This window comes from Lagenorhynchus albirostris, chromosome 8, assembly GCF_949774975.1.
Source record: "Lagenorhynchus albirostris chromosome 8, mLagAlb1.1, whole genome shotgun sequence".
NCBI lineage: Eukaryota > Metazoa > Chordata > Mammalia > Artiodactyla > Delphinidae > Lagenorhynchus > Lagenorhynchus albirostris.
In genome coordinates, this window is record NC_083102.1 from 68,557,819 (window position 1) to 68,585,576 (window position 27,758).

The 27,758-nt window shown below is 35.4% G+C and overlaps 1 protein-coding gene across 2 annotated transcripts in view; it reads right to left on the minus strand.

The window, feature by feature from the left end:
* CRPPA (CDP-L-ribitol pyrophosphorylase A) overlaps positions 1-27,758 on the minus strand; it is a 305,420-nt gene that overhangs the window by 109,889 nt on the left and 167,773 nt on the right. For both annotated transcript variants that reach the window (XM_060156133.1, XM_060156132.1), the window contains one exon: positions 16,743-16,874. In XM_060156133.1, coding sequence (XP_060012116.1) covers positions 16,743-16,874 — 132 coding nt within the window. The remainder of the gene's footprint in view (positions 1-16,742; positions 16,875-27,758) is intronic.

A 27,758-nucleotide genomic window follows, 5' to 3' on the forward strand; every position in this document is an offset into this window, starting at 1 on the left:
GTCAATATATATACAATACAAATCACATCTGGAAAAAAAATTACAATAAAGGAAACTGAAACTAAGCGTTTAGATAAACAGTATAAATACATGAAAGCTCTAATTTCTTTTTCTATGAAAAAGACAATTATGGCAAGGCTGATAGATGCGATAGAACAGTCGTTTTCAACCCATTTGTTCCCATTGCCACAAAAACAAAGAATGATGCTCAGAAAGTGACCTATCCTCTCCTTCCTCTCTCAGGGAGCATGGTGGAGTGAAGATGAGGCAAATAGTGGCTATTTTCATTATTCAGAGTCAATGTTTTCCAAACAGTGGAACTATATTTTAGCAATATATAACTTACAGTGCACTTCACAAGTGGCTAAAAATAACTACAGTTGGTAATATTTCAAGAAGAGTCTGACTACCTGCATTTTAAGGTCCCCTAAAAATCTGATACTCTGTAATTCCACAGTTAATTAGTAAACAAGCACCCAAATTAACATCATGTGGACACAGATATTTTGTGTCTTTATCTTACACATTTACTAAGATAGAAAAATTTCCCAAATTAAAAATTGTATCAGTTCAGGCTGCTATAATAAATTACCATGGACTGGGTGGCTTAAACAACAAATATTTATTTCTCACAGTTCTGGAGGCTGGGAAGTCCAAGATCAAGGTGCAGGCAGATCCAGTGTTTGGTGAGAACCTACTTCTTGGTTTGCAGATTGCTGTCTTCTTCTTGTATCCCCACATGTTCTAGAATATAAGGGCACTAATCCCATTCATGAGGTCTCTACCCTCATGACCCACTTATCTCCTAAAGGCTTCACCTCCTAATACTGTCACATTGTGGCTGGGATTTCAACATATGCATTTGGAGAAGACACAAACATGGAGTCCATAACATGAATAGTTAATAATCTATCATTTTGGCCTGTCCAGCCTGTCCCCCATGCTGTGGGGAATCGTACCACAATTTTCTTTTGGGAATGCACCCTACCCTTGTACTCATCCATGTAGTTTGGGTGAGCTAACCTGGCTCCAAAGGTGGGCATATGAAGTACGCCTGGTTAATAAAATGAACATCTACATGGGCCAAAGTAATTGAATCAGAAAATAAAGACACGTTTTACAAATAAGCTTAATGAAAATGAGAGCCAAGACTTTTGTTGAAGATACTAGGATATAGATATTCTCTTTGCACTGAGTTTACTAAACTTACAGAATATAGACCTGCAGCAGCTGGTGCTCATGTTTGATACTATTCAGAAAACCACATGAAAATAAAGACCCAAGTTATTGGGTATATAGAGGGGTGGAGAAGAGACAGACAATAGAAAGAGGCAGTCCCCCTTTTGAGCATCTGGGGTCCTATAATGCATAAAGCCATGAACTTGAATTTTTCAGTTATATTGTTAAAGCGATTTGTGTTTTGTTTCTGACATTTACAATTAAAATTTCCCAACTGATAGGCCAATTAGTTCCCCAATTAATTCAACTAGCTTAAAAATCCATTGTGCCTCCAGTAAACTTAGTTGAAACTGACATAAATGCTGCATTTTTTAAGTTTTGAAATGATCATAAAATTTGTTCAGGAAGCAAAATACTGAAATTTATACATTAACAGAAAGCTACGTAAAGTAGATTTACACACATTTATTACTACATAATATGTTTCAGAGACAAAATATCACTCTTTTCAAAATTTCAAGGTAACTGAATATTTAAAGATGAAATTAATTCACAGTTCTATGTTATATAACAAACTATGGCAAGTGTATGTTTATTTTCCAGCTCATTAAAAATTAAAGTTACAATTTTATAATTTGCAAACATTGCATAGTCTACGTTTTCTTTTTTAAAATAAAAATCTTAGTGAATTTGGCATTTTGACTAAAAACTTTCATGTTTCCCATCTAAGATATCATATTAGACATAATACATGACATTTGAACTGAGACAAAGGGAAATCTGAATCAAATTCATATCCAAAAAGTATAAACCAACTTAAACTCTGACTGAGAAAGCTAGGAGCTAGCAGTAATTTAGCCACTGTATCTAAACTTTGGATACCTGATGAAACCATTACAGAATTCTAAAATTTCCACTTGAGTTTAGCACTTAGAGTTATATGAAATGTCCTGGAGAGGAAAATTCCCCTTCTTCATACACCTCGTTAAAGCTACAGAAGCTGTAACAGTACAAACAAATTTAGTAATTTCTCAAACTTTTCTAAGATTTTTTAAAAATAAAAACTTGGTAAGGTTTTTGGAATTTTACTGATTATTTTTCTTTACTGTACATTTTAGTCAGCCAGGAAATTCACTATTCTCAACGGCTTAAACAAGATAGCTCTCTCCTATTTTACCTTAGCACATATGCTTTCTTATAAAGTCCCAAAGATACACTAGCTGAAAAGATCTGTAATCTCAAGTGCAATATATAGGGTTTTAGAAGGTACAGACTTCCACAGAACCAGCCATGCTGGTGGCAAAAGGCAAAATATTGAGTTGACCACAAAGTTCCTTTGGTTTTTAAGTAAAAATAAAAGACACATTTTTCATTTTCACCAAGAACTTTATTGAACGACATATGCACCGTTTTGTTCCACTACCTTCTGCCATTTTTCAGGAAACTTCATAATTCCATCTTCCCAAAACTTTTTATCTTTTTGATCAAAGAACTGTTCCAGGTGCCTTTTACATTCTTCCATGGAACTGAAATTTTTTACATTAAGAGAATTTTGTAAAGACCCAAATAAATGGAAATCCAAAGGTGCAATGTCTGGTGAATACGGCGGATGAATCAAAACTTCCCAGCCAAGCTGTAACAGTTTTTGCCTGGTCATCAAAGAAACATGCGGTCTTGCGTTATCATGATGGAAGATTATGCATTTTCTGTTGACTAACGCTGAACACTTTTCATCGAGCGCCGCTTTCGTTTAGTCTAATTGGGAGCGGTACTTGGTGGAATTAATTGTTTGGTTTTCCGTAAGGAGATCATAATAGAGTACTCCCAATCCCACCATATACACAATATCACCTTCTTTGGATGGAGACCGGCCTTTGGTGTGGTGGTGGTGGTTCATTTCACTTGCCCAACGATCTCTTCCATTCCACATTATCGCACAGTATCCACTTTTCATTGCCCATCACAACTTGTTTTAAAAACAGAACGTTTTTGTTACGTTTCAGTAGAGAGTAGCATGTGGAAATATGGTCAAGAAGGTTTTTCTCGCTTAGCTTATGTGGAACCCAAACATCAAAGTGATTGACATAACCAAGCTGGTGCAAATGATTTTCAACGCTTGATTTGGATATTTTCAGTACGTTGGCTGTCTCCCGCGTGGTGTAACGTTGATTCTTCTCAATTTATTGTTTTGATTTGATCGCTATCAACTTCAACTGTTCTACCCGACCATGGAGCATCATCCAGTGAGAATCTCCAGCACGAAACTTCGCAAACCACTTCTGACATGTTCGATCAGTCACAGCACTTTCTCCATACACTGCACAAATGATTTTTGTGTTTCACTTGCGTTTTTACCTTTCTTGAAATAAAAAAGCATAATATGCCAAAAATGTTGTTTTCTCCCATCTTCAGTATTAAAATGACTATACAAAAATTCATCAATTTTGATAAGTTTCTTAGAAAATGCATGCTAATATGACAGCTGTCACAATACAAGCTAATAAAATTGTTTTGAATGAAGTTAAAGACAAGTAAGCGCTACTAGAGCCAACTTATGGAAAAAAACAAATGAACATTTTGGCCAAAGCCATTATTGTCATGAACTTACCACAAGGGCCACGTTTGTTATTGCTTAGCTAACCACTGGGAAACACATACCTGTGGAAATAATTAAGCTCTAAAAAGCAGAAGTTATACATTTATAACATCTAATTAACCTGATATAGTTCCTTCAGTATAACCTCTCCCTGAGGGTGAAGGTCAAGTCTCAGCCACCATTTGACTTCCTCAAGATGCCTTACAAAAGGCCTTGCACGTATTTAAAAACAAAAAACAACCCACAAACCTTGTCTTTCTTCCCAAGGCCTTAAAACACTCAGTAAAAATTTGAGGAAAGGTAGGAAGCATTCACTTATGATCTACTTGACTTGAGAAAGTATATTTGTGAAGAAAACTCACGTTCTTGTGATGGTGCTGGCAAAGCCTGGTGTTCTTTTAGGTTATGAGAAAAACGGTAACTATAAAAGAAGCAGCACGACTTTGGAAAATATGACTGAGGCTTTTTGAAATCATACTGACCAGGTCATTTGTTGAAAATTATTAAGCTGCTTCCCAGTCATTTATATAGTTGTTCAACTGGTTATTTTTTAGGGTAAATGCAATGCCTTCATTATAGAAATTGCTATCAACGTTCAGAAATGTTTGCCACTGAGTGTTTTAATTGTTGCTCTATGATCAGTATGTATTTTTTTTTTAATTTTGTAACATCTCCATCTAAAAAATTAGATTTAGGGGTCATGCCTATTCTCATCATGGGCCGGACCTGAGAATTCAGTAGCTAGATTTTTAGCAACTTCTTATCTAGGTTTTTAGCCTATTTCTTCTCTTGAAGGTCAAAAGAGTACTAATAATGTTGTGTTAATGCTGACTTTCTTAAAAGAGGGAGAAGAGACCACCCTCCCTGAAGAGCCTAAATCCTTAATTGCATCAAAACATCTTAAATATGAAGTCAAAAATTTAATAAAGGTACAAAAGGACTAAGATGATGAAGAATATAGCACAATTATTTTAAACCCTCGTATATACACATATTGAGCAAAATTTATTATTCCTATTTAAAATTCAAAACTAAACAGATTAAGTCAGAATCAAAGATATGTACCCAGTAGACAAATAAGAAATGGCCTGACTTTTCACTAGAAAGGAACTAGAAACATACAGTATAATACAGATGCATTAGAAAACCATAAATCTGTTCATTTATACATTTAATAATTTTGCCTGTAACTTGATATTTGGTAGTTGGTATCTGTTCAAAGCAGCATATCCTCACTAGAGAATCAATTTTTTTAATTGACTTCACTATCAAGAATAGAGCATAAGATTGGCTCAAACCTACAAACCAAATGTAAGGACATACTACCAGTAAGTGGTATATAGATTACTTTAATGGTCTCTATTTGAATACATTTCACATTGCCCGAATTTCAGCTTGCAAGCCTATGAACAAAAATTAAATTTCCTCTCTTTGAATCTTTTAATGAAAAAGTCTTTGTGGTAAACAATAAAAAAAAGTACAGCATGTCCTATAATAAACGTTAAATTCTTGTGTTCCTGAATCCCCTTGTAAAAAGTCTGTCCATATAGCAGAAGATCTGTAGCTTGGTTATGAAATTTATTACGATTCAGAAGCTTTTAGGCCATAAATACACATGGAGAATCGTATTTTTAAAAAGGAAATAGAGTAAAAATGCAGAAGATTAAAATAAATAATTTTAGCTGAAAAAAATGGTAAATTGTCTGTGGTACTCTTGAACATTCTTTCCTTATATTCTTCGTTATATAGGATTTCAGCATGATATAGTGATTAGAAACATACAAAATATAAACACTGACCGAAGCATAATAATAATCATGAATGGCGTCTTTGTAAAACATCTGTGCTTTTTCTGCCCATTAAAATCCAGATTCTAAAAGAGTGATTGTAGATATGTTTGTTATTAAACCAACTCATTTCCTAATAGCATTAGTATATAATTGCCATTATGCATTCAGTAACAGAAAGTTGAAGCTTAATTAAAATATATTTCCTTACCAGTTGTCAAAGATGAGTAATGAGATGGATGGAAAACTAATAAACTTCACTGTTTTCTATACACAAATCTTTATGCCAAACATTACTCATAGCTTCCTGACTCTCAATGGAGAAGGTCCCTCTATACTTCCTTTGTGTTCATAATCAGAAATGTTGATAGGATTCTCAGAGACAATAAACACATGTTCTAAATTTACAAACTATTATCTTTTCTAAATCCTGATGGTTTAGGGCAGAGAATAAGGAATTTACATACAACCAACTCTCATTCCTGGAACATGGTCCTTAGACAGTCCTAGATTTTGGAAATGTTACCCTTAATCTAAATGACGCGCAATATCTAAAAGTCAATAGGTCCCAAATATTTCTAAGTATTCAGACTTATTGCCATTGGCTTTGAATGCTAAATCTTTATTATCTTGACTTCACATTGCTTCTATCTAGTTTCACTTCCCACTCTGCTTGATGTTTTCAAGTCCTCTAGCATACACATCATGTTCTCTCCACTTGATTCAGTTAAACACTGCAATTTTAGAGTTCTTTGTACAGCTGCTTCTGCAGTTTGGATAATTAGAGTTACATAAAATGAAAATAAACAGAGAAAGATATCTCCCTCCCTCTAATGTTATTTAAGGAAATTCTACATAAAACTGCTGTGAACAGTATATATATATATATATATATATATATACACACAACATGTTTTATTTCAAAGGGCTGAAATAATGCCACATGCATTAGAAAACTCTCCACTTCCCACGGAATAATTACTCAGTTTGTTCTTTCAACCTATTTGCCATGCCTATTTTTTTTTTCTATTTCATTAGTTAAAATATCAGAATTTGGGTATTGAATGAAGTTAGATCCTATTTCCAACTTTTCATTGATGTTAGTAATATGACAGGAGTTTTACTGGAGAAACAGTTTATAGGAAATCAGATAACGCCCAATGAAGTTTCTCAATGCTTTCTACAAGTCCACAAACACATCTTCCCTGAAGATTACCAAAACGATTCCAGTTGTGAGATTCACTGGCTTCTTTTTATTTCTAGTTCTCCTGACTTACTACAGCAACTCTGTTTCCTGGAAACTGTTTTTCAAGCCTCTGAGACACAACACTTCTGGGTTATATGCTCCACTGTAATGAGGCTCAACTCCCTCAAATGCAAAGCCACCATTTTATAGCAATTATTTTGTAATACTAACTTCACTAACCTGGACTGAAATAATAGAGCCTATCTATGAATATAGGCTCCCTAATTTATTTGATGCGGATCTGACCTAAATCAAGCTTTTTAAAATTGTACAGATAACATAAAACTAAGCTTCCATTTCGTTGGCTCCCCACTTCCCTGCTATACTGTCTCTAGCTGTTACTACTCTATTCAAGTGTCAAGAAAAAAGTAAGTTTGTGTAATCATATGTACGTGTGTATGTATGTACGTGTATATATATATATATATATATATATATATATATATATATATATGTAAAATCTGTGTGCATGTTTTTCACCTTAACACATTTCTGGCCCTATTTAGGTTACAAACCCCTTGCTTTGCTTGGAGTGGGTAGCAAGAAATATAGTTTTTAGGCTGTAATATTAGCATTCTGGTATTATTGTGGTGGGCAGCGTCTGATATGGCTCCCAGCGATCACTACCTACTGGTAGCCATGCCCTATGTAAATCACCTTCCCTGTGTGTAGGTAAAACTTTGTCATTTGTTTCCAATGAACAGAATACAATAAAAGTGACAGGATGTCACTTGGTGATTATGTTTACAGAAGACTGTGACTTGTGTCTTCGTTCTCTCTCTTGCTTGCTCTGATATTGTGGGATGCTCTATGGACAAACCCCCATGACAAAGAATAGAGGCTGGCCTCCAACCATGAGCTTGTGAAGAACTGAAGACTCAGCCCAGAGAAACTGAATCCTTTCAACAGCCAGCTAAGTGGCTAGGAAGCAGATCATTCTCAGTGTGGCCTTGAGATGACTATAGCCTTGAGAAAGACCCAGAGCCAGAGACCCACAGAGACTGTCAGATTATATATGTAGTTTTAAGCAACTAAGTTTTGGGGTAATTTGTTATGCAGTGATAGTTAGCTAATACATTGTCCAAAGGATTTAGTTCATTAAGAATTTTCCATGGTCTTTTTCATTCATACTTTTGCTTTTTTTATTCAAAAAAATGGAGAGTTCTGTAGCGGAAGTTTGTAAGTAATAATCCATTTCATTTAGATATGTCTAAGTATAATAGCTTATTGCTACTCTCTCTGATGAGCCTGCCAAGTAAGCTAACCAAACTCCCTGAAAATAGTTTCAGTTTTTCAAACACACAGTTGTTTTTTTGTTTGTTTTAACATCTTTATTGGAGTATAGTTGCTTTACAACGGTGTGTTAGTTTCTGCTTTATAACAAAGTGAATCAGTTATACATACACATATGTCCCCATAACCCCTCCCTCTTGCATCTCCCTCCCACCCTCCCTATCCCACCCCTCTAGGTGGTCACAAAGCACCGAGCTGATCTCCCTGTGCTACGCGGCTGCTTCCCGCTAGCTAGCTATTTTACGTCAAACACACAGTTTTGAAGAGACATTATCTTTCATAACCTTCCTATTTTCCCAAAGAATGACTAAATCTAAATAATAAAAGCCAAAACAATTTGAAAGTGAAAAATATTTAGTCTCATCAACATTCCCATGTTGAAAAGCCTGATTACTCTGAACAGGGTATTATGGGTTTCCGTAAACAGATTTGGTGCTGCGTGTTTGGTGTACATGCCGTGTGATGGCGTGGAAAGTAATGTGAGTTTAGTAAATAATTCAGCTAAATTCCAAGTGATTGCTCACTGCAGGGAGTAGAGTTTTAAGTCTAATCTCCCCAAAGATTTTCATTAAAAACAAATCTGTGTTCTGCTACTTGATAGCATGCACCTATTTGTTCTCCAAGTGATCGCACACACTTGAAGGCTAAGAACACAGAGCAAATGGGGTGCATTTGAGAGGAAAGACTGGTGTAAATTGCATCCTACAAATTCAGGTCTTTTGGCACAAAGGTATCCGAGAGCAGTTGGACCTGTTCATATAGTTCTTAATGTTTTATTTTGAATTTACCTGAAGTAATTACAAAGAGATTCATCGTCGAGAATGTTTTCTGGATGTCCTTTATAGTACACACAAAACCTTCAAAACCCAGACAACAGAGAAAGACAATAGCACTTAACTCATCAAGTAGAGAGATCTTGCTTACACTTTGGACAGAAGAACAATTTACACATCTTTATCTAATTTAATGTTTTGCCAAACAACTTCATTTCACCATTTCACATCCTGTTTTGGAGGTTTATAAAAAGATCCTCATAAGTCTTTTACAAACAATTGTTTTTTAAAAAAGAAAAAATTACGGAACTGCTTTGGTAACTTTCCTCCTTTTTCTATATGCCTCCCAGAGCTGCAGTAGTTGTAGGAAGAGAGCAAACAGTGGCATTCAGGAGCAGGGAGAAGGTAAGGGGCTCCCCTGTTTTACCCCTGACCTCTTCAAGACTTGTTTTCTGTAGCTCTGCCTGATGTAGTCCTTTCCAATGGCCCCATCTTACAAAAACACTAAGCCAACTATTGCTTTCAAAAGTCCTGTTTCCCACTGTATCAAACCCAGTAAAATGACAGTACAAAGGAGAAGAAAGGAGACAGAAGATAAGGAATAGATAATAAACGGCACACACTCCTGACGTGCTAACATATTTAATATTTCCCTTAACCTTTCCCTAATGGATGTTAATTCCTTCCCTGTCATGGACTGAATCTTTGTGCCCCTCCTCCAAATTCATATGTTGAAATCCTAACTCCTACGTGACGTGACGCTATTAGGAAGAGAGACCTTCAGTTGGTGATAATTCTTCAGACTGGAGTCCTCGTCCATAGAATTAGGTCTCTAGAGGTCTCACCCTCTCCCTGCTCTGTGAGCATCCAGTAAGAAAACAGCGCTCTGCAACCAGCAACTCCCTAGAACTCAAGCATGCTGGCACCCTGATCTCAGACTTCCAGCCTCCAACCTATGGTATCTGCTATAGCAGCAGAACAGACTAAGGCACCACCCTTGTCTTCTACTTTATTAAGGTGTCTGACAAAAAAAAGAGAGCAGTTCCCTCTGTGAACTAGAACAAAATACACAAACAATGAGTAATTCTGAATAAAATAAAGGAAATAATAGTATAGGTGAAGTTTATGGTCACATAGTGAAAGGAAAGAAAACCCAGGCCCAGTTCTAGAATTTCCGTGTCAGAGTGAGAGATGGTTGATGGTACCACATGACACAGCCTGCACACCTCGTATGTCTCCTCTTTCTCATCCGACAAACACTTTCAAACAGAAGTTCTGACTTCTGCATTTTAAAATGGAGAATCCAAGACCTAGAAAACTTACATCCCTTGTTCAGGGTCATATACCTTGTTTTTCAGTTAAGGGGAAGATACTAATTCAAGGTAAGAAATAATCAGTTATAATAATTTTAGGAAACTCTTTAACCATGAACCTGTGTGACTCATCTCTAAAGCCCTGAGTACATAAAATGCACAGATTAAATACAAAACTGCTACAGATAAACTTTATAGACGTTGCAAATTTTATTATTATAAAAGTTCATATGCAAAATTGTATTTAAAAATGTATATTTGTGGCAGACACCATATGGAAAGCCTGGATATAGACAAATAACAAGCCCTTGAATGTAAACACATGTTAAAGGTGCTCTGTTTGATTTCATTCCAACCTAAGACAGGATTCTATAACATAGATGGGGCTGATATTGCGAAGTGGCGCAAGCAATGCCTTCCCTAACCATAGCGCATCTTTCATTTCTGCGCTATAGAGACTACAGAGAAAAAAACAAGCTGTATTTCCCCAGATTCTGTAGCATAATTCTATAGATTCTATCATGCACATGGAGGAGAATTAGAAGGTGGAAGTGGTGCCGGAACAAGGAGACTGGATCTAGGGAAGAGACTCTTCATTTTATGGATCAGCTATGGTAGAGTTCCTACCCATGGTCCCCTGGCATATTATATAAGCAGAATCAGGGATGGGAGGCATTTTTCTTAGCACAGTCCCACAGGATGGTTGAGCATTTCTGTTAACTGTACTGTTCCTGGCTAGCTAGTATCCAATCTTGGTTCTATGACTCTTAATTCTATAAAGCTACAAAATACCTTTTCAAAATCCGTCTTTTAAACAATCAATTATACACTTTTTTTGTTTCCAACTAATTATGTTTATCAATATAACTACCCTATTTTACTGAGAGTTTTTGAGTGTTTAGAACAGTTGTCCTTAATGAACACGAAGACATGATTTCGGTTACCTGAGAAACTTTTTCAAATGGCCATTCTTCACTCCCTTACCAAACTTAATCAACATTCTATTATACCACCTGGTATATCAGAGCTTCCACTGATGTGACAGTCCTACACAGATTACAAAGGGAAATCAGTGATTCCAACATGCCAGTGTAATGAAGGACCACTGACCTGCATCAGTCATTTAAATCTGGCTCATACTAAACTTTCATCACAGTTTGAGCTGTGAAACATAGAGCCCCAGGGATATCCCTGATCTCTTGAAATAGAGTCAGGGAGGTACAGACTAGGAATCTGTATATTTAATTCCTCAGGTGACTATAATATTGTCAGCTGGGGATTTTTCTAAGATGTTTTAAAAGTGTTTAAAAAGCTACTGGCGTAGAAAATCAATCATTTATTAGTGGGGTCGAATGTATGTTCATTTAAACAAGTTAAACTTATTTCTTTCTTTGAGAATACCAGTAGATTACTCAAGCAAGGGACAGCTGTACAAATCTCAGGTCTGGACTTCAGGAAAATACCTAATAAGATGTCTCATGATATCTTTGTGAAGACGGTGGATAAGTAAAGCTGAGTGCAAAAATCAGTTGAGTGGATTATTCAATGTTGTAATGTCTGTACAAAAAAGTTACTAATCAAAGGAATAATATTGTTGTAACCTAGACGTTTTACCTGTAAAATGGTCAGTATAGTTGAAGTTGTATTACAGTGACAACAGAGTCTAATTTCTTTTTCATGCTACATGTTTACTGTTAGTTTGCTGGGGATGCTGATTCACAACATTTTCACTAGGCACCTAAGCTGAAAGAATGTCCACAATTTGGAAAACCTCCGGTGGGATTGGGGAGATAATAGATATAGCAAGTTTTATACTGGCCTAAAGATTGTTTTTCTGTTCTCAACACTTCTGCCACCAAATGTGTGTTTTATTTTTCCCACACTAAACAGTTCTGACACTCACTACCTGGAGTTAGCACTGACCACACACCCCAGGCTTAAGGGCTCAGTCCCACCAGGCTGACTTCTACTTCGGATGCCATCTGTACTTTTGACCAACAAGCTATAGGTCATGGGTTCCTACAATCTGCTTCTTGAATGGCTCACAGAACTCAGGGAAACAGTTTACTTACTATCACAGTTTTAAGGAATATTATTTTAAAATGTAAACTCACAAATATTTGCCTTAAAAAACAAAGTTATCATAAAAATATTTTAGATTTCAACAAAATTAAGACTGTAAACTGTAAGCTACTGGCTTGAACAGCTCATGACAGAAATACTAAGTCTGTATATGTTCACTGCCATATTATCAGATACAGATTTTCAAATAACTAAAATATGTTCCCCAAACACATCATTTTATATCATGGACCTCAATGATGGTTTGCATAACAAAGCTGGATTAACAGGATGAAGAATAATATTTTATGCATAGAATTATTTAAAGTAACACTTAAAAAGGGACTAAGATCCTTTATATAGACTCAACTATAAAAACTGGTTTTAATTATTCATAGTTATTTTTGTATGGTATTTTTTAAAAAGGGATAGGACCTGATTTAAATTCATTCAACAAATTGTAAAGGCAAGCTTTATGCTACATTTCTAGTCTTGAGCATAAATTTCAAATATTTCCTGATTTGTTTACAACTTGAAGAACTGAAAACTGGATGATAACATTAGAAAACTTTATACTATGGTCCAATATTTCTTACTTATATTTATATATGTGTGTGTATATAAATGTATAGATACATATATATACACAGTGAAGCCTGTCACTTGATCTATAACTCTAAGTTTAAGCTACCCACGAAGAGCTTATTTTAAATTATTAATTTTTTGAGGCCACTAGAATATTTTAAAGTCAATTTTGGGGAAAAAAGTTAATAGTGCCTTACTATGGTGATATAGATAAGAAACTAGCATATTCAATAATTTAGCAAATAATCTCTCTCAAAGGCAGAAAAAACACACACATAAAGCTTATCTAGAGTTAAGTAAAGTATTTGTTAAAGTTTCTTATATCAGTAAAGAAAATATGGAGAAACTGAGTTGAGCTATTATAAAATTAGATGCATTTGTCAGTGACTGAATTATTAAATTATCAGTAATTGATCACAGACAACATTGTAGAACATTTATAGATACTAAGGAAGGAATCAATCCTTAGCTTTATTCAAATCTATTTTTTCCTTAAAGGTATACACAAAATATAGATGACAGCTAATTTGTAAATTATATGATGCAAGAAATTATAGCTAATTAATCATATGTTACAATCTAGACCAAAAAAGACAATGAAAGACAGAAATAATAGAATAAAACTAATCAGCTTAAAATTGCCAAACACAAAAACTTCTATACATGTGTGTAAAAGAACGCTATACAAACACAAACAGAGGTTTAATAGCATCATGTGTTTCAAAAGAAAAAAGCCTACGTAATTCTATTCAACTATAAACATCATATACATCGACACTGTGAAGGTGCGGCCAAATATCAAGACTATCTGCATTAACAGAAATATCACATACATAACAAGGGAGGTTTTCTTTAAGCCAGAAAGAACATATGTGTAACACAGATACAGAAGTCAATTCAATACATTCTCTCTTCCAAGGAGGGGCTATCAATAAACTGAAAACCTATCCAAAGAAGAGGCACCTGATGCTAGTGTCTTACAAAAAATGGTTTTTTTTTTTTTTTTTTTTTTTGCGGTACGTGGGCTTCTCACTATTGTGGCCTCTCCCATTGAGGAGCACAGGCTCTGGACGTGCAGGCTCAACGGCCATGGCTCACGGGCCTAGCCGCTCCGCAGCATGTGGGATCTTCCCGGACCGGGGCACGAACCTGTGTCCCCTGCATCGGCAGGTGGAATCTCAACCACTGCGCCACCAGGGAAGCCCCAAAAAATGGTTTTAAAAAAAAATCTAGAAAGGTTTCACTGTTCAGAGACTTAGAAGCATACACAATAACTACCTACAAAACATCTAATGGCTCTTACAGAGATGAATTAGATTTAGGGAACAAGTCCAGTGTATGAACACTACAAAAAGTTGCATCTCACAGCACAGTGGAAAGCACAGACCAACACTCTTCACTAAACAGTGAATGAAAGCTCCACCTTATGCATCTTCATATCCTTGCTGTTTGCAGTGTCAAGCAGGCACTCAATTTTAGAAGTACTGCTTTAACTAAATGGAAAAATTAGTACTGAAGTAGAAAAAGACTGTACAGAGGTAGTGCTTTCTTTACTTAACCGTATACTTGTGAGGAGTGTTTCTCAAAGTTTCTTTTAGGGAACATTAGTCCCATGATTTATCTATGGTTAAAGGATTACAGGAGAAAATGGAAAATGGCATAGCCCTTGTCCCCAGGTTGGAGATATGAAATGCTCATCAGTATATTAAGGATTTGTGAGAAGCCCTCATTAAAGAAGTCTGTTTAACTCTATTCACTGCTGCCTCTCCAAATTTTTAACCACAGCTCTTTTTTAATGGCATATCTAACAAACATCCCAGGATCTCTTAGTAAATGCTCTTTAAGGTGGAATTATGTATTGGACAGTGTGTTGGGCTAGTAAAAGTCAATTCACATCTGTGTCTTTAAGGACAAAAGTAAACCTTTCATTTTAAACATTTTCACATACTTGAAACATCATTACTGAAATGTTAAGAAGAGACAAGCAACACCTAAGTAAACTATCTTTGCATCCTAAAGTAATGAGACATATCCTGAAGGGCTTGCAGGACCACCTTTTTCCACTTTTGGTAACTTAGTAGACAGCTGGCTTAGCAGGTCCAAGTGTGCTTAAAAAGAGCAGTCAGATACCAAGCAGTGGGCTGCAAAGGCTCCTCCTTTTCAACAAGGCTACTTTTCCAATCAGGGAGCCTTCATAGGTACAGAGTCACATAGATACTCACTGTACTCCATTCCATAAAAGGGTAGAACACGTCAAGTGTGAAAAAAATGAATGCTTTTATGTAAATATGAACTCTACAAGTGTTACCAGGTTTAGCAAATAAAACACAAGATGCCCAGTTATACTTGAAATTCAGAATAACGATAAAGAATTTTTTGTGCAAATATGGTCCATGTAACATTTGGGACATACTTATGCTAAAACATACTTTTTCTCTGAAATTCCATGCTCCATTTCAACTGGCAACCAGACCCTCCACTAGAAAGTCAGCTACAGACCCTTTGTGCTTAGTCTAAATCATAGGACAAAGAGAGGTCCAGAACTGTGTGTGCTCTACCATTCCCCAGCTTTTGAGGCTTTCCTGAGTGAACACTATTTTATACCTGTATAGCATAGCATTAGTCCATGACTCCTTTGCATGGCACAAGAAAAATAACTGATTTCTTTTTCCCACCACGTTAATCTAGGGTACAACCAAAGACAATATTGAAGAGGAAACATTCCTGAAGGAAGATACAGACCTGAGTTCTTATTCTTACTCTGCCAGTTTTATGTCCTTGGGCAACTATATGTCTCTCTTTAGGCCTTGGTTGTGCTGACTTCAGGAACCATACGGCACTAACATTTTACAATTCCATGATCCTAAGTGAACTAAACTTTGCCTTGTCCTTAGGACCAACTGGAGGTCATGCTTGTCTCTGTCAGAAGCAGAGGAAACAACCTCAAAGTTAAAGAAAACCAAGGAACTGGCTAAAAGATGCCCCTTATATTCAACGAAAATCCATTTGTTTCAAAAGAAATGTTGTTACCTTCAGGCTAAAAAGGCACCTTAAATATTTCATAAACAATAGCTGTTATTCACCAACCATATAGTACCAAATCACTTTTATTCCAGACCACTAGAAACAAAAGCAGTTGACTATCTTACTTCCTTGACTCCTATGTGGTACAGCTCTAAGACACCATGAAGCTTTCTGCAAGTTCTATGAAAGGTATCTATGCACAAAGGGCAAAGCCATCTTCTCTAACAGATTCTCCAAACAGTTTGATTTAAATAGCATTTCTCTGCACAAAGAATCTAGAATGCTAATTCATTTTGCCTTCAGCTTAAGTAACTCGCTATTAAAAGACAGCGACATTAAGTTTTTGTCTAGTTAAATACCATGCCCTCATGTAACCCAAATGCCAGCCACTGCTTTCAAATGATTAAAGTCTTGATTACCAACATCTTTAGCACAGCATTAAAGGAATAAACAACTTTAAATTATACAAACGGCTAAGATTGTGACCTTAGAGTTGCCAGTTAAATACAAGAGTCCAGTTAAATATGAAATTCAAATTTCAAATTCCAAAATTGGAATTAAAAATAAAATTATTATTTATTTGAAATTCAAACTTAACTGGGGATTCTGTATTTTTCTTTGCATATCTGGCAATTTTATGTGGGCTACCTAGTGTGAGATCTTTGTCAATTTTCATCTTTTTTATTCCCCCTAATCAAAACACTTGTTTCGATTTTTAATTTTCCCTTAGAGTCAAGGGTTTCTACCTGCTGCAGAACATGAATAGATAATTTACCAGCCCAATTTTTTTTTTAATATTTCTTTGCTTTTAACAAAATCAGGTTCCCACCAATAAAACTGTAGTCTAAAAAACATACAATCTGAAGAGACCAACATTTTACCTACCTGTGGGTAATATACGAGAAGGCCATATAATAAAATATTTCTTTTTTTCACTTCCTTGGCAAATTCTCTAATCTGCATTAGGTTTTCCATTTTCTGACCAAATGGTACTGATTCATAATCAAGAAATTGCACCTGCAAGATAATATAAAAGGTAACAATCAGAGTACCATTCAGTTTCCCTTGAAAAGTATGACATTAAAGAAGCTTAAAACACATATAATATTGAAATTATTTTTATCATTTTATTAACTTCTAATCATTTCAACCCCTAAGTACTTAATAAAATGAATCATCCTTTATAAATACAGATATAGTAAACACTAATTGAAAAGTATAAAATGCTAATATTCTATTTCAATTTGTGTCACAGTCAAGTATATTGGTATAAAGAATATATGATTTCATCAATTCTTTCAACTTACTTCCTAATTTGCAACTTGAAACTAGGCTAGATAGAAATAAATAGGTTAAGAAATTAACAATAACAATAAAATATAAGGGACTGCTTATCCAAATAAAAGTTTTTTAGAAGAATCCCTTTCAGAGTAATAATTGGAATTTAATAATAATCTACGCCTTAAAGTAAATCCAGAAGAATTTTATATAGAATTCTTTTAGCAGTGTTAGTGTTTTTCTTGAAATTATTCAAGTGACTATTTTTTAAGCATTATTTTTCATTTAAATTTAAGGTCTCAGGGAGATCTGTGCTCTTTGCTGCAAACTACTACTACTGAGATGATACAATACTGTCTGTCTTTCATGGGATATAAAAACCTAAATCACAACAATAGCTTCAAAATAACCTATTTGAAATGCAAATGTACATATACAATGAGCATAAAGAAATATGTGTATTCTTTTGCAATATCAAAAGTTTAAAACTTAAGAATTATTTGTTCAATTTTGTGTATTTATTAACTAGGAGCATTTTATAATATACTCCACCTTATATACTAATACTAATCCCTTATACCAATCTTATACTAATCCTTTCCTCTCTGCTCATTCATATGGAAATGTGCTCTTTATGACAACACACAACAAAACATCTTATTGTGTTCTTTCTGTAAAACAAGGGAATGAGAGGGGTTTTTTTCACCCATTACATTTTGCTTTCCCAGGGAAAATTGCTTATATAACATCCATTTTTAAAGATAATTGAGATAATGTGCAATGTATTTTAATTTAGTAGATATTCAGTAACTTTCTTGGAACTTTTCATTAAATATAGTCAGTTGAAAACATATACATATAGCTGCTACCTCTTGAAATCTAAGGTAACAATAAAGACTTTTTTCCTTAAAAATGTCCAATTCATAAACCAAAAGAACAAAGAAAAGCAAAAAACAATTTTTTTGGAAGATAAAAAGCAGAAAGAATAATTTTCAGGTTTTTCTATCTGCTGAATAGCTGAAGAAAAGACCATGTAACCCTGAAACCCTGGGCTCACCTTCCCCTAAGCTCTGTTTCCCTAAAAACTTATGAAAGTGAAACTTCAGCTTTTTTACCAGGTAGTATTACTTATGGTAAAACTAACTCCTGACTGGTAAACCACACCCAGGCTGGAAGAATTGTGAATGAACTATAAATACTAGACCTTCCTTCAAAGTAATTCACCTTATAGCCAGGTGTTCCCCTTGCTGGTACCTGGAAGCTAATGACTATCAGCTGTTGCAAAAGATGTCTGTCCCTATTTGCAGCTGAAGGCTTCTGAAAGGATGGCTCACATACCACCTTCTGTGATCTCCTTCCCTCACCCCTGAGAAACCAAGGTAGAGGGAGAAGTGGGGAGAAAAAAGCAGCCCCTAAACTCATGTGAGATGATGAGCGCAGGAGCTAAAGCAGAAGACACTCCCACCTCTGCCCTGCCTTTTTCCCTGCCCTGTAGTCTTTCACAAAGTTGGTCAAACTAGTGCTATAAAGGCTTCTACTCTTAGGAGTTTGAACCTAAAATTGCTGTGGTGTGCTTGCTACAAAAAGCAGGCTAATTCCCCAACACTGAGGCAATTTTGGAAACTGCAGTCACGGTATGTATCTGAAGCCAGGGGACAGGCTGAGGGTAAGAGTCTCTCCGGAGTCCATACGGCCCGATCACTACATAGCCCCATACCAGCTGGGCTGGGGAACAATACTACTGTTTGGAGTTAAAAGCCTCAGAGGACTGTTTAACTCTTTTAACTGTGTAATTACCTGTACTATTCAGATACCATGAAATGCTAGCGGCCACCTTGCCCAACATACTTTAGGTGAATGGAATGCCCTAGAATTTTGCAATACACAACCTGGGCAACCTTACTGCCAGCCTAGACAGATAGCTAGACAGACAGACATTTCTTGTATAATACAAGTCTTACTGACAAAATTTGAGTTCAGAAAAATCTTACACTAAAGTAGGGGAGGTGGGTGGTAGGGAGACGGTTTGTGTAAAACTAGCACAAGGAGCAGAAAAGAAAAGACAAGACCACTATAACTGGCAATTATAGCCTGTACAGAAATTTAAAATGCACAGAAATGAAAGAGTGGAAATGCTGGTAATGCATTAATTAGAGAAGGAACGATGACTATGATACAACTGGGAATGAGCTCTGCGCCAGGAAACTGCCATTAGGGTTGGCCCAGGAGGAAATGCATGCTGCCAGGAGCTGGGCAACCTCTCAGGGAAGTCAGAGCTGGGAGCAGGTACTCATTTTTAATTTTCCTTAAAGAGTGTCCTACAACAGAGCCTAAAATTAATTTTTTAAATACCAGTTAATTACATTAACTATTAATTGTAAAAATAAATTATAACTCTGGGAGTCTAAAAAAATGGTAAACCTAAAACTCGAGACAAGATTATATTGAAATGAGAACATTCAACAAAGTGTGAATCTTTTTTTTTTTTGAAGGACAGAAATTAGAGACCTAATTAGAAATTAGAGCTAATTATGTATATTAAAAGTAATGCTGGGGCTTCCCTCGTGGTGCAGCGGTTGAGAGTCCACCTGCCGATGCAGGGGACGCGAGTTCGGGCCCCGGTCTGGGAAGATCTCACATGCCGCAGTGCGGCTGGGCCCGTGAGCCATGGCCGCTGAGCCTGCGCGTCCAGAGCCTATGCTCCGCAACGGGAGAGGCCACAACAGTGAGAGGCCCGCGTACCGCAAAAAAAAAAAAAAAAAAAGTAATGCTATTTAATTAAAGCTATATACAATTATATTGTATAGTTTCCAAACTTGCAGAGGGGCTAAAGGATAATTTGTATCAATGCAACAAAGCATAGGAGGAAAGTAAAGTAGCAAACAAAACAATTGGCCAACAGCAATAACCAAAAAAAAAATAAGCTTGTAGAAAGAATCCCAAATACAAAAATAATAAAGATAAATGTAACACTTTTTAACTCTTTCTTAAGTGACAGATTTATCAGATTGGATTTTTTTAAAAATCTAACTATATGCTAGTTATAATATAAATGTCTAATGAAAACTATCCTGAAAGTATGTACTTTACAGGATAAGACAGTTTTCATTAGACATTTATGTATGTACTGGTATGAAAAGGCATACCATGCAAATACTACCAAAAATGAAGGTTGTAGCAATATAATAGGGTTAAGACCAAAAAAACAAACATTGATACAGATAAAGAAAAACAGTACCTAATAAAAAACAAAACTTATAATAACCATAACCTTATTACTAAGAACAGATTTTAAAACACAAGGCAAAAAAAAAAAGACTGAATTATGAGAAAACAATATCCAAATCCATAAACACAGAGGAATGTTTGACTGCACTTCTCTTAGAAACTAATACATCAGACAAATTTTTTTTTTTTTTTTAACGTCAAAGGCTTCTGCTTCCAGGGCAGCAGCTGAGTTGAGGGTGTTTCTCTTTCCTCCCAAGGTTATAATTCTATTCCTGTTTTTCTGGCTGTTTCTATCTAGGAAAAGCTGCACACGAGCTGATGCAACTTCACATTAAATGGACCTAACTTCTTTATTTACTAATGACATAGAAGCTAATTTTTCTTACAGAAACAGATGTTGTAGCATAGAACATCTAGGTTGAACTGAAGGACACGCTACATGTACAATAGTTTTTAAAAGTTCTCACCAAGTCATGAGATTCTAAACTAGGAATGGAAGGCTTTCACTCCAGCTATAGGTCTGTAAGATTCAACATATCCTAGCTCCTTGAAAAGAAAAAATGTTAACGGCACTCAAAAAAATCAGTAGGTCAATTCTGTTCACCGGAGATTCCACAAATTAAGGAAATAATGCGTAAAAGTGAACTCTGGGCGAACTATTTATATACCTTCAAACTGCCTATTTACCCCATTGTTGACCTAAAACAAAGACGGGTTTATTCATTTGGGATCATCAGAGAATTGTGATTCGGTGTCTGTAACCATGGTGAGCCATGTGCAAATTCTCACACAGCAAGAAAAGGAGAAGGCTTTTATTGAGGGGGAAAGGAAGTTGGAGGGCTGTAGTAAACAAAGAGTCCCTGACTTTCTATTCACTGAGTCTTCGCCAGGAAAGAGGAGTGTTTCTTCTTCCTGTCGGGCTCTGCTATAATCTCAGGGCATGAGAGCTCCCCCTTCTGGTCTCCTAATTCTTTTTAATAGAGATTTATGTTTATTAATTTTTTCATACCACCAAACCAAGTACTTAAATTACAGGGAAACTTTAAGACATAAAGTAGTAGACCATACGAGAATAACACAGCTTTTCTAAATACTTAGTATGTGCTAAATATTATTGTAGCTGACATATGTCACTTTTAAAGAAACAGATACGGATATTGACCTTATGAAATGTATATAATCAGGTTGATAAAATTCGAGCATGAAGAAGTAGGATGCATCTCAAAATTCTCTTTCACCATGTGAGAAAGCCTGATAACATCATAAAAACCGGAAGATAATCTCCAGCAGATGTACTTCCTAATACCAATAACGTAAAATATAAGCATATACATAACACTGTGCTACTAATTTTGAATTCTAAAATACATCAGCTACTTATGAGGTCCAGGAAAATATTGAGTTGGTACAATACAATCAACTTTCATTTTAAAAACAGGACAGATTTATACAACTGTAGCAGAAGGTTGCAAAATGGTCATGATAACTCAAGAAATGTAAATGTTTTTGCCTTAATAAACAGTTTGGACAGGATACAAGCACTTGTATCCACTGAAATGTAGCAAAACATTTCATCTAGGTTGAGTTCTGCAGATTTGCTTATAGCTACACCAAATACATATTCTTTGGTCTCTTTTTGTACCATTCACTAATTTACTACATGTAAATTATAAGAAAAACAATATTCCCCAGTTAGGATGCCATTTCTAAATGTTCTTTTTCAGACATACACAAAAAAGATATGGATCTCTTCCTACCCACCCACCCCCAAAAAAAGAATGTAATTTCATCTTTTTCTAAGGTAGCAAGTTCACTCCTATAAAATAGTAAACTGCTTAAACATTTAACATGTGGATAACTTCATGGCTTTGTGGGTGGGCGAGGTTTCTGGCACTCAGAGTTTGGAAAAGGCTTCTCTCTGCCTCATGTCTTCTACATTAATTCTACACATGCTTTATATTTGTCTTAGTAACCATTTAATATACCCCCTGGTCCCCAATGAACTCCAATTACTTTTTTATATTATAAAATGCGATTTTTCACTTGTCACTGAGGACAGGTACATTAATTAAAGGACAATAGTTAATATCATGTACAACATTCTTTAAAACATCAGGAATGTTCCATAACACCACATTTAACATTTCTGTCTCATTCCAGAGTCCATGTTCACAGGAAGGCCTGAGAATGGAGTCAGGATTTGCGGTAGAAGGGAAAACAAACTCTTTGTTTATTTGACTAAGAAAGAAGTCAATTTGTGAAGCTTATGTATATATCCAAGTAATGCATTGCTTAATGCCCACCAAAGTAGAAGGAAGGATGGTCAAAATGAAAGTTCTGGTAATTATCAAATAATTGAGTTAGAAAGAATTGGTAGATAGACCAGAGGTTCTCTGAGTCCACACAAGAGATACTGCAAAATTATCAACATATGTGTACAGAAAAGTAAATTGTATGAATGAGGCCTAACATCTTCAAAACATCACTTTTCAAAAGAAAAATCAGGGGAATCTAAAAATTGATGAAACTGGCCAATACTATGCAAATCAAAGTAAGAGTTTATCTTAAGGATAAAAAAGCCCCAAAAACTTCAGAAAAACTTTCATCTCACTTCAACTACTTATGAATTACATGGATTTTATTAACGAAAATTAATTTAATAAATTGTACTTCTAAAAAGAAAAAAAGAACAAGCTTTTAATATTAAATCCCTTTGTTTTAGAACAAGTTTAAATCAATGCCATCATGAAATTCAACTCATAATTCTGATGAATAGAAACTAAGTTTTAAGCTATCATGGAAACTGAGAGCAAATGCCTAACAACTCATTTGTAAATCTTAACAAAATAAAATACCAGCAAAGCTAGTAGGTTGGGAAATAATGGCATTTAATAAAAGGTAGTAAATAAAATAGTACTTTGCATTAAAATATCAACCATAGAAAATGTTTAAATGTTTCTATTGATTCAAAGAATTAAAAAGTAAATGAGTTTTACAGTACCAGTAAAAATGTTACATTTGTATATACTTTTTTTTTTCAGATCCTTAATTAAAAGATCAAAGTAATGGAATGAGAACTTCATGTTTTAATAATTTTTCTTTGTCTTTAACTTTTGTCAGTTTGATTACTATGTGTCTCGGTGTGTTTCTCCTTGGGTTTATCCTGCCTGGGACTCTCTGCACTTCCTGGACTTGGGTGGCTATTTCCTTTCCCAAGTTAGGGAAGTTTTCGACTATAATCTCTTCACATATTTTCTCGGGTCCTTTCTCTCTTCTCCTTCTGGGACCCCTATAATGTGAATGTTGGTGCATTTAATGTTGTCCGAGAGGCTGTCTTCATTTCTTTTCATTCTTTTTTCTTTATTCTGTTCCGCAGCAGTGAATTCCACCATTCTGTCTTCCAGGTCACTTATCCGTTCTTCTGCCTCATTTATTCTGCTCTTCATTCCTTCTAGTGTATTTTTCATTTCAGTTATTGTATTGTTCATCTCTGTTTGTTTGTTCTTTAATTCTTCTAGGCCTTTGTTAAACAGTTCTTGCATCTTCTTGATCTTTGCCTCCATTCTTTTTCCAAGGTCCTGGATCATCTTCACTATCATTATTCTGAATTCTTTTTTGGGAAGGTTGCCTATCTCCGCTTCATTTAGTTGTTTTTCTGCGGTTTTATCTTGTTCCTTCATCTGGTACATAGTCCTCTGCCTTTTCATTTGTCTATCTTCCTGTGAATGTGGATTTCGCTCCACAGGCTGCAGAATTGTAGTTCTTCTTGCTTCTGCTGTCTGCCCTCTGGTGGATGAGGCTATCTAAGAGGTTTGTGCAAGCTTCCTGATGGGAGGGACTTGAGAACTTCATATTTTAAACAATCAATAGAAAAACCGAGTATTACTTTAAAACATGTAAAAAAAAATCATAAAATGAACATTTTTCAGATTATTTCACAAGATTGACTCTCTTATAAGGACATAACTCTGCCACTGCTGTATTCTGCTATTAATACAATTATCTGAAGCATTATGTACAACTACAATTAACTTAAGTAACATCTGTATCGTCTGTAACAAATTTTAGAACCAAAAGTTAAAAGCAATCCCAATATGAAGCACTGATTTGTTTAGCTACTATTATCTGAAACATTTAACTCTGTATTTATTTATTTACTTATTTTTCTGTTTGAGAAAAACTGTCAGAGAAAACAAATGACTGAAGAAGTTACAAAACACAGGTGTGTGATTCTTCACTGAGTTTAGTATATAATCTTTACAGATTTTAGTGACTTGTCAAAATTTCATCTTACATGATAAAATGTATTACTGCTATTATTATTAAGGTTGTCTGCAGGCCATTTAGATCAGCATTTTCTGATTTTTTTAAAAAACAGGTATTTTTGGAGTTCACAAGTAAAGACGCTCTATGCATTGGGGCAAACCACTACAAAAGTCCATTATAACACTTTGAATTTCTAAGGATAACTGATTCTGTTTTAATGTACCTACATTTGTAAGTGAAAATGTCAAGGCAAATTCAAGTCAGTAAACATTTCTGAATGCCTACACAAGCTGTCTTGAAAAAGGGGAAAAGACTCTGAGCACACGAATGTAAAGGAAGGATTCCAAGACAAAATATTGTCACTCATACTTTAAGGATAATAGGAGTCAAGCAAGCAAGCACTAGAAGAATGGAGTCTCAGGTAGAAAAACTCACCAGAGTAAACACAGATGTGTCAGGTAACACAGTACATGTGCAGAACTATAGTGGTTCAGTATTACCAGAGGGCAAATTGCTCAGTGAAGAAAGAAGAATAAGGATGATAAAATTAAGCAAGAGCCAGAACAGCCCAAGGCTTTATGATCTGACTGAGCTTTGTCCAGGAGGGGATGAGGAGTGTCTAGAAGGTTTAAATAATGACAGGGTTCAGGGCAGGCCACCCCCAAATATACCACTTTGACATACTGATTGTTTTGAATTAAAGTTACTTGAGAAACAGTGGGTACAAGGACACTCTGAGCCTCCTTTATGTCCCACCGAAAGCAGGAAATAAGTTTCCATGTGGAAGCCACCCTCCCTGTACCAGGAGGTAAACAGACATTCTTACGGCCAGAGACAGGGAATTCAGGGCCGAGAAGTCTGTGTAAACACACTCTGCTTAGTTTCTTCACTAATTAGTACTGAAGCCTAAGTTTCTTTGTCTAAAAGGGTATATCAACAGGCTGCTTTGATTACTCTTGGGTACCTTTGCACATACAAAATTAAATTTTTTTTTCTCCTGTTAATCTGCCTTGTATCAATTATTAGACCAGCCAAAAGAACTTAGAGGGGTAGAGGAAAATTTTTCCCTTCCTGACAATGAGAGTAACATAGTAGATTTGCAATTAGCAAAACCTGTTATAGTGGCTGTGATGAGGTCAAAACTGAAAACAAAAGAGACACTTTTGGGAGGGACGGTTCTTGTAAGGAAGAAGACGATTACAAACTTTTTAAACTTCATGCACTTAAACATTCCTGTCAAAACATAGGAATAATGAAAATCGGATGTAAAAATGTAGGAATTGGCACACAAGCAATACTTTAAATCATGAGACTGATGACCCAGAGAGTATACATCTATTAAAGAATGTCTAACAGATATTTTAGTAAAGGTACTAAGTAACTGTGGCAAATAGATCATTTCAGATTGACAATTTAAGCCAAAGTTCGAGAACCTATGGCCCATGAGTCAATCCAGCCTCCTGCCTGTTTTCTGTGAATGAAGTTTTATAGAAACACAGCCACACACGTTCTTTGACATCCTGTCTATGGCTGCTTTTGCACTATAGCAGAGTGGAATAGTTGCGACCAAGACCATGGTCGATGAAGTCTAAAGTATGCATTATCTGGCCCTCTACAAGAACAATTTGACCCCCCTAATATAAAAAATTTATCTCAGATCCAGGGAGAGAAAACGGCCTCAATTATCTCCTGTAAAATGAGAGCATTCTACTAAACGATTTTTCAGACTCTTTTCTTCAACAATCTATTGTTACTTGAAAAGGGCAAGTATTGACATCCCTCATCAATGTCATGTCATAAAGTGAAATGAGCACAGCGCTTATTCTTGAACTGAGGATAACAGCATCTATGATAATCAACTCTTAGTATTGCTCTGACGATTAAATAGGATTATTTACTTTAAAAAAAAAAGGATAGTGACTCATTATGTCAAACATTCAATGAATGTCTGTTATTACTAACATTAACATAATTATACTAATAATATGCATTAGCAGGCCACATTTGGGGTTGGGGTGGGGTTGAGAATTATAAATGTCGTGAGAGCTGCATTTCTTACAAATGAGAAGAACAAGAAACAGAAGATCAGTTATATTTTCATTGGTTGAGCAAAAATCCTAGAACTCGGTTATTACCAAAAACACATTGAATTTTTTCAGAAGACATTTATAGTTCTTTCTCAAATGATCTAGAAATGGGTATAATACTCAGAGTACTCGGAAGAGACAGGCAGACTTAACAGTCCTGTCATTCCCAAATAAGAATTTTCCACTACTGACACTAGGATTATCTTGGCAACACCCGTTGCATTCTACCTTCGCAGGTACCAGTGAATAAAGTACCCCAGCATTTGAGTAGAATAAGTATAAACTTCAAAATCCCATAAAATAAAACCTGTGGTGCCTGGAAAACTGAATCATGCTATACTTTTCAAAAGTGTCACGTATAAACTTATTTCAAGTAGGGTTCAAGCCAAAGGATGTTTGGAACAAAAAGCTTTTTGCACTAATTCCATCACTTTTCCATTCTTTCAATAAAAGAAAGTTGAGTTTCCAGAAAACTGCCTAAGTAATCTATTTTTAGGTAGCTATAAATTTTTATCCTAAGGGAATAGTGCTTAGGCTTGGAATATTCTTACCATCTTCCTGGATGTCTGCTAATGACTCAAACCATGGACAAGATTTGTTTTACTGTTTTTGTTTTTTCTCAGAATGTGTAGCATTAGTACAGAGAAAATTTTGTAAAAATCATGATCCATCATACAAACACTATATAACTTGGTAAAAGCATTATAATATGAAAGGTATTTTAAATTGTGCTTATACCTGGAATTCTATTAAAATTCAATTATTAAGGAGGCCTTGGAGGCATGTAACTTGCCTTTCCAAGTATAGGTTTTAGGATAAAAACTTCTGTTCAAACACACACACACATAAAACACCAACACACAAACGCCTAGAAAGCTTTTGGATATGAGTGAAATCTTTCTAATTATTTCTGCCAACAAGTTCACGATAATCATCTGCCTATTCAGCTTTCAGAAACAAACCATAAAGATCCTTCTCTAATGTTGCCTATTTTGCTATTATGCACCCAATTTCACAAAACATAAAATCAGAGATTATGCTT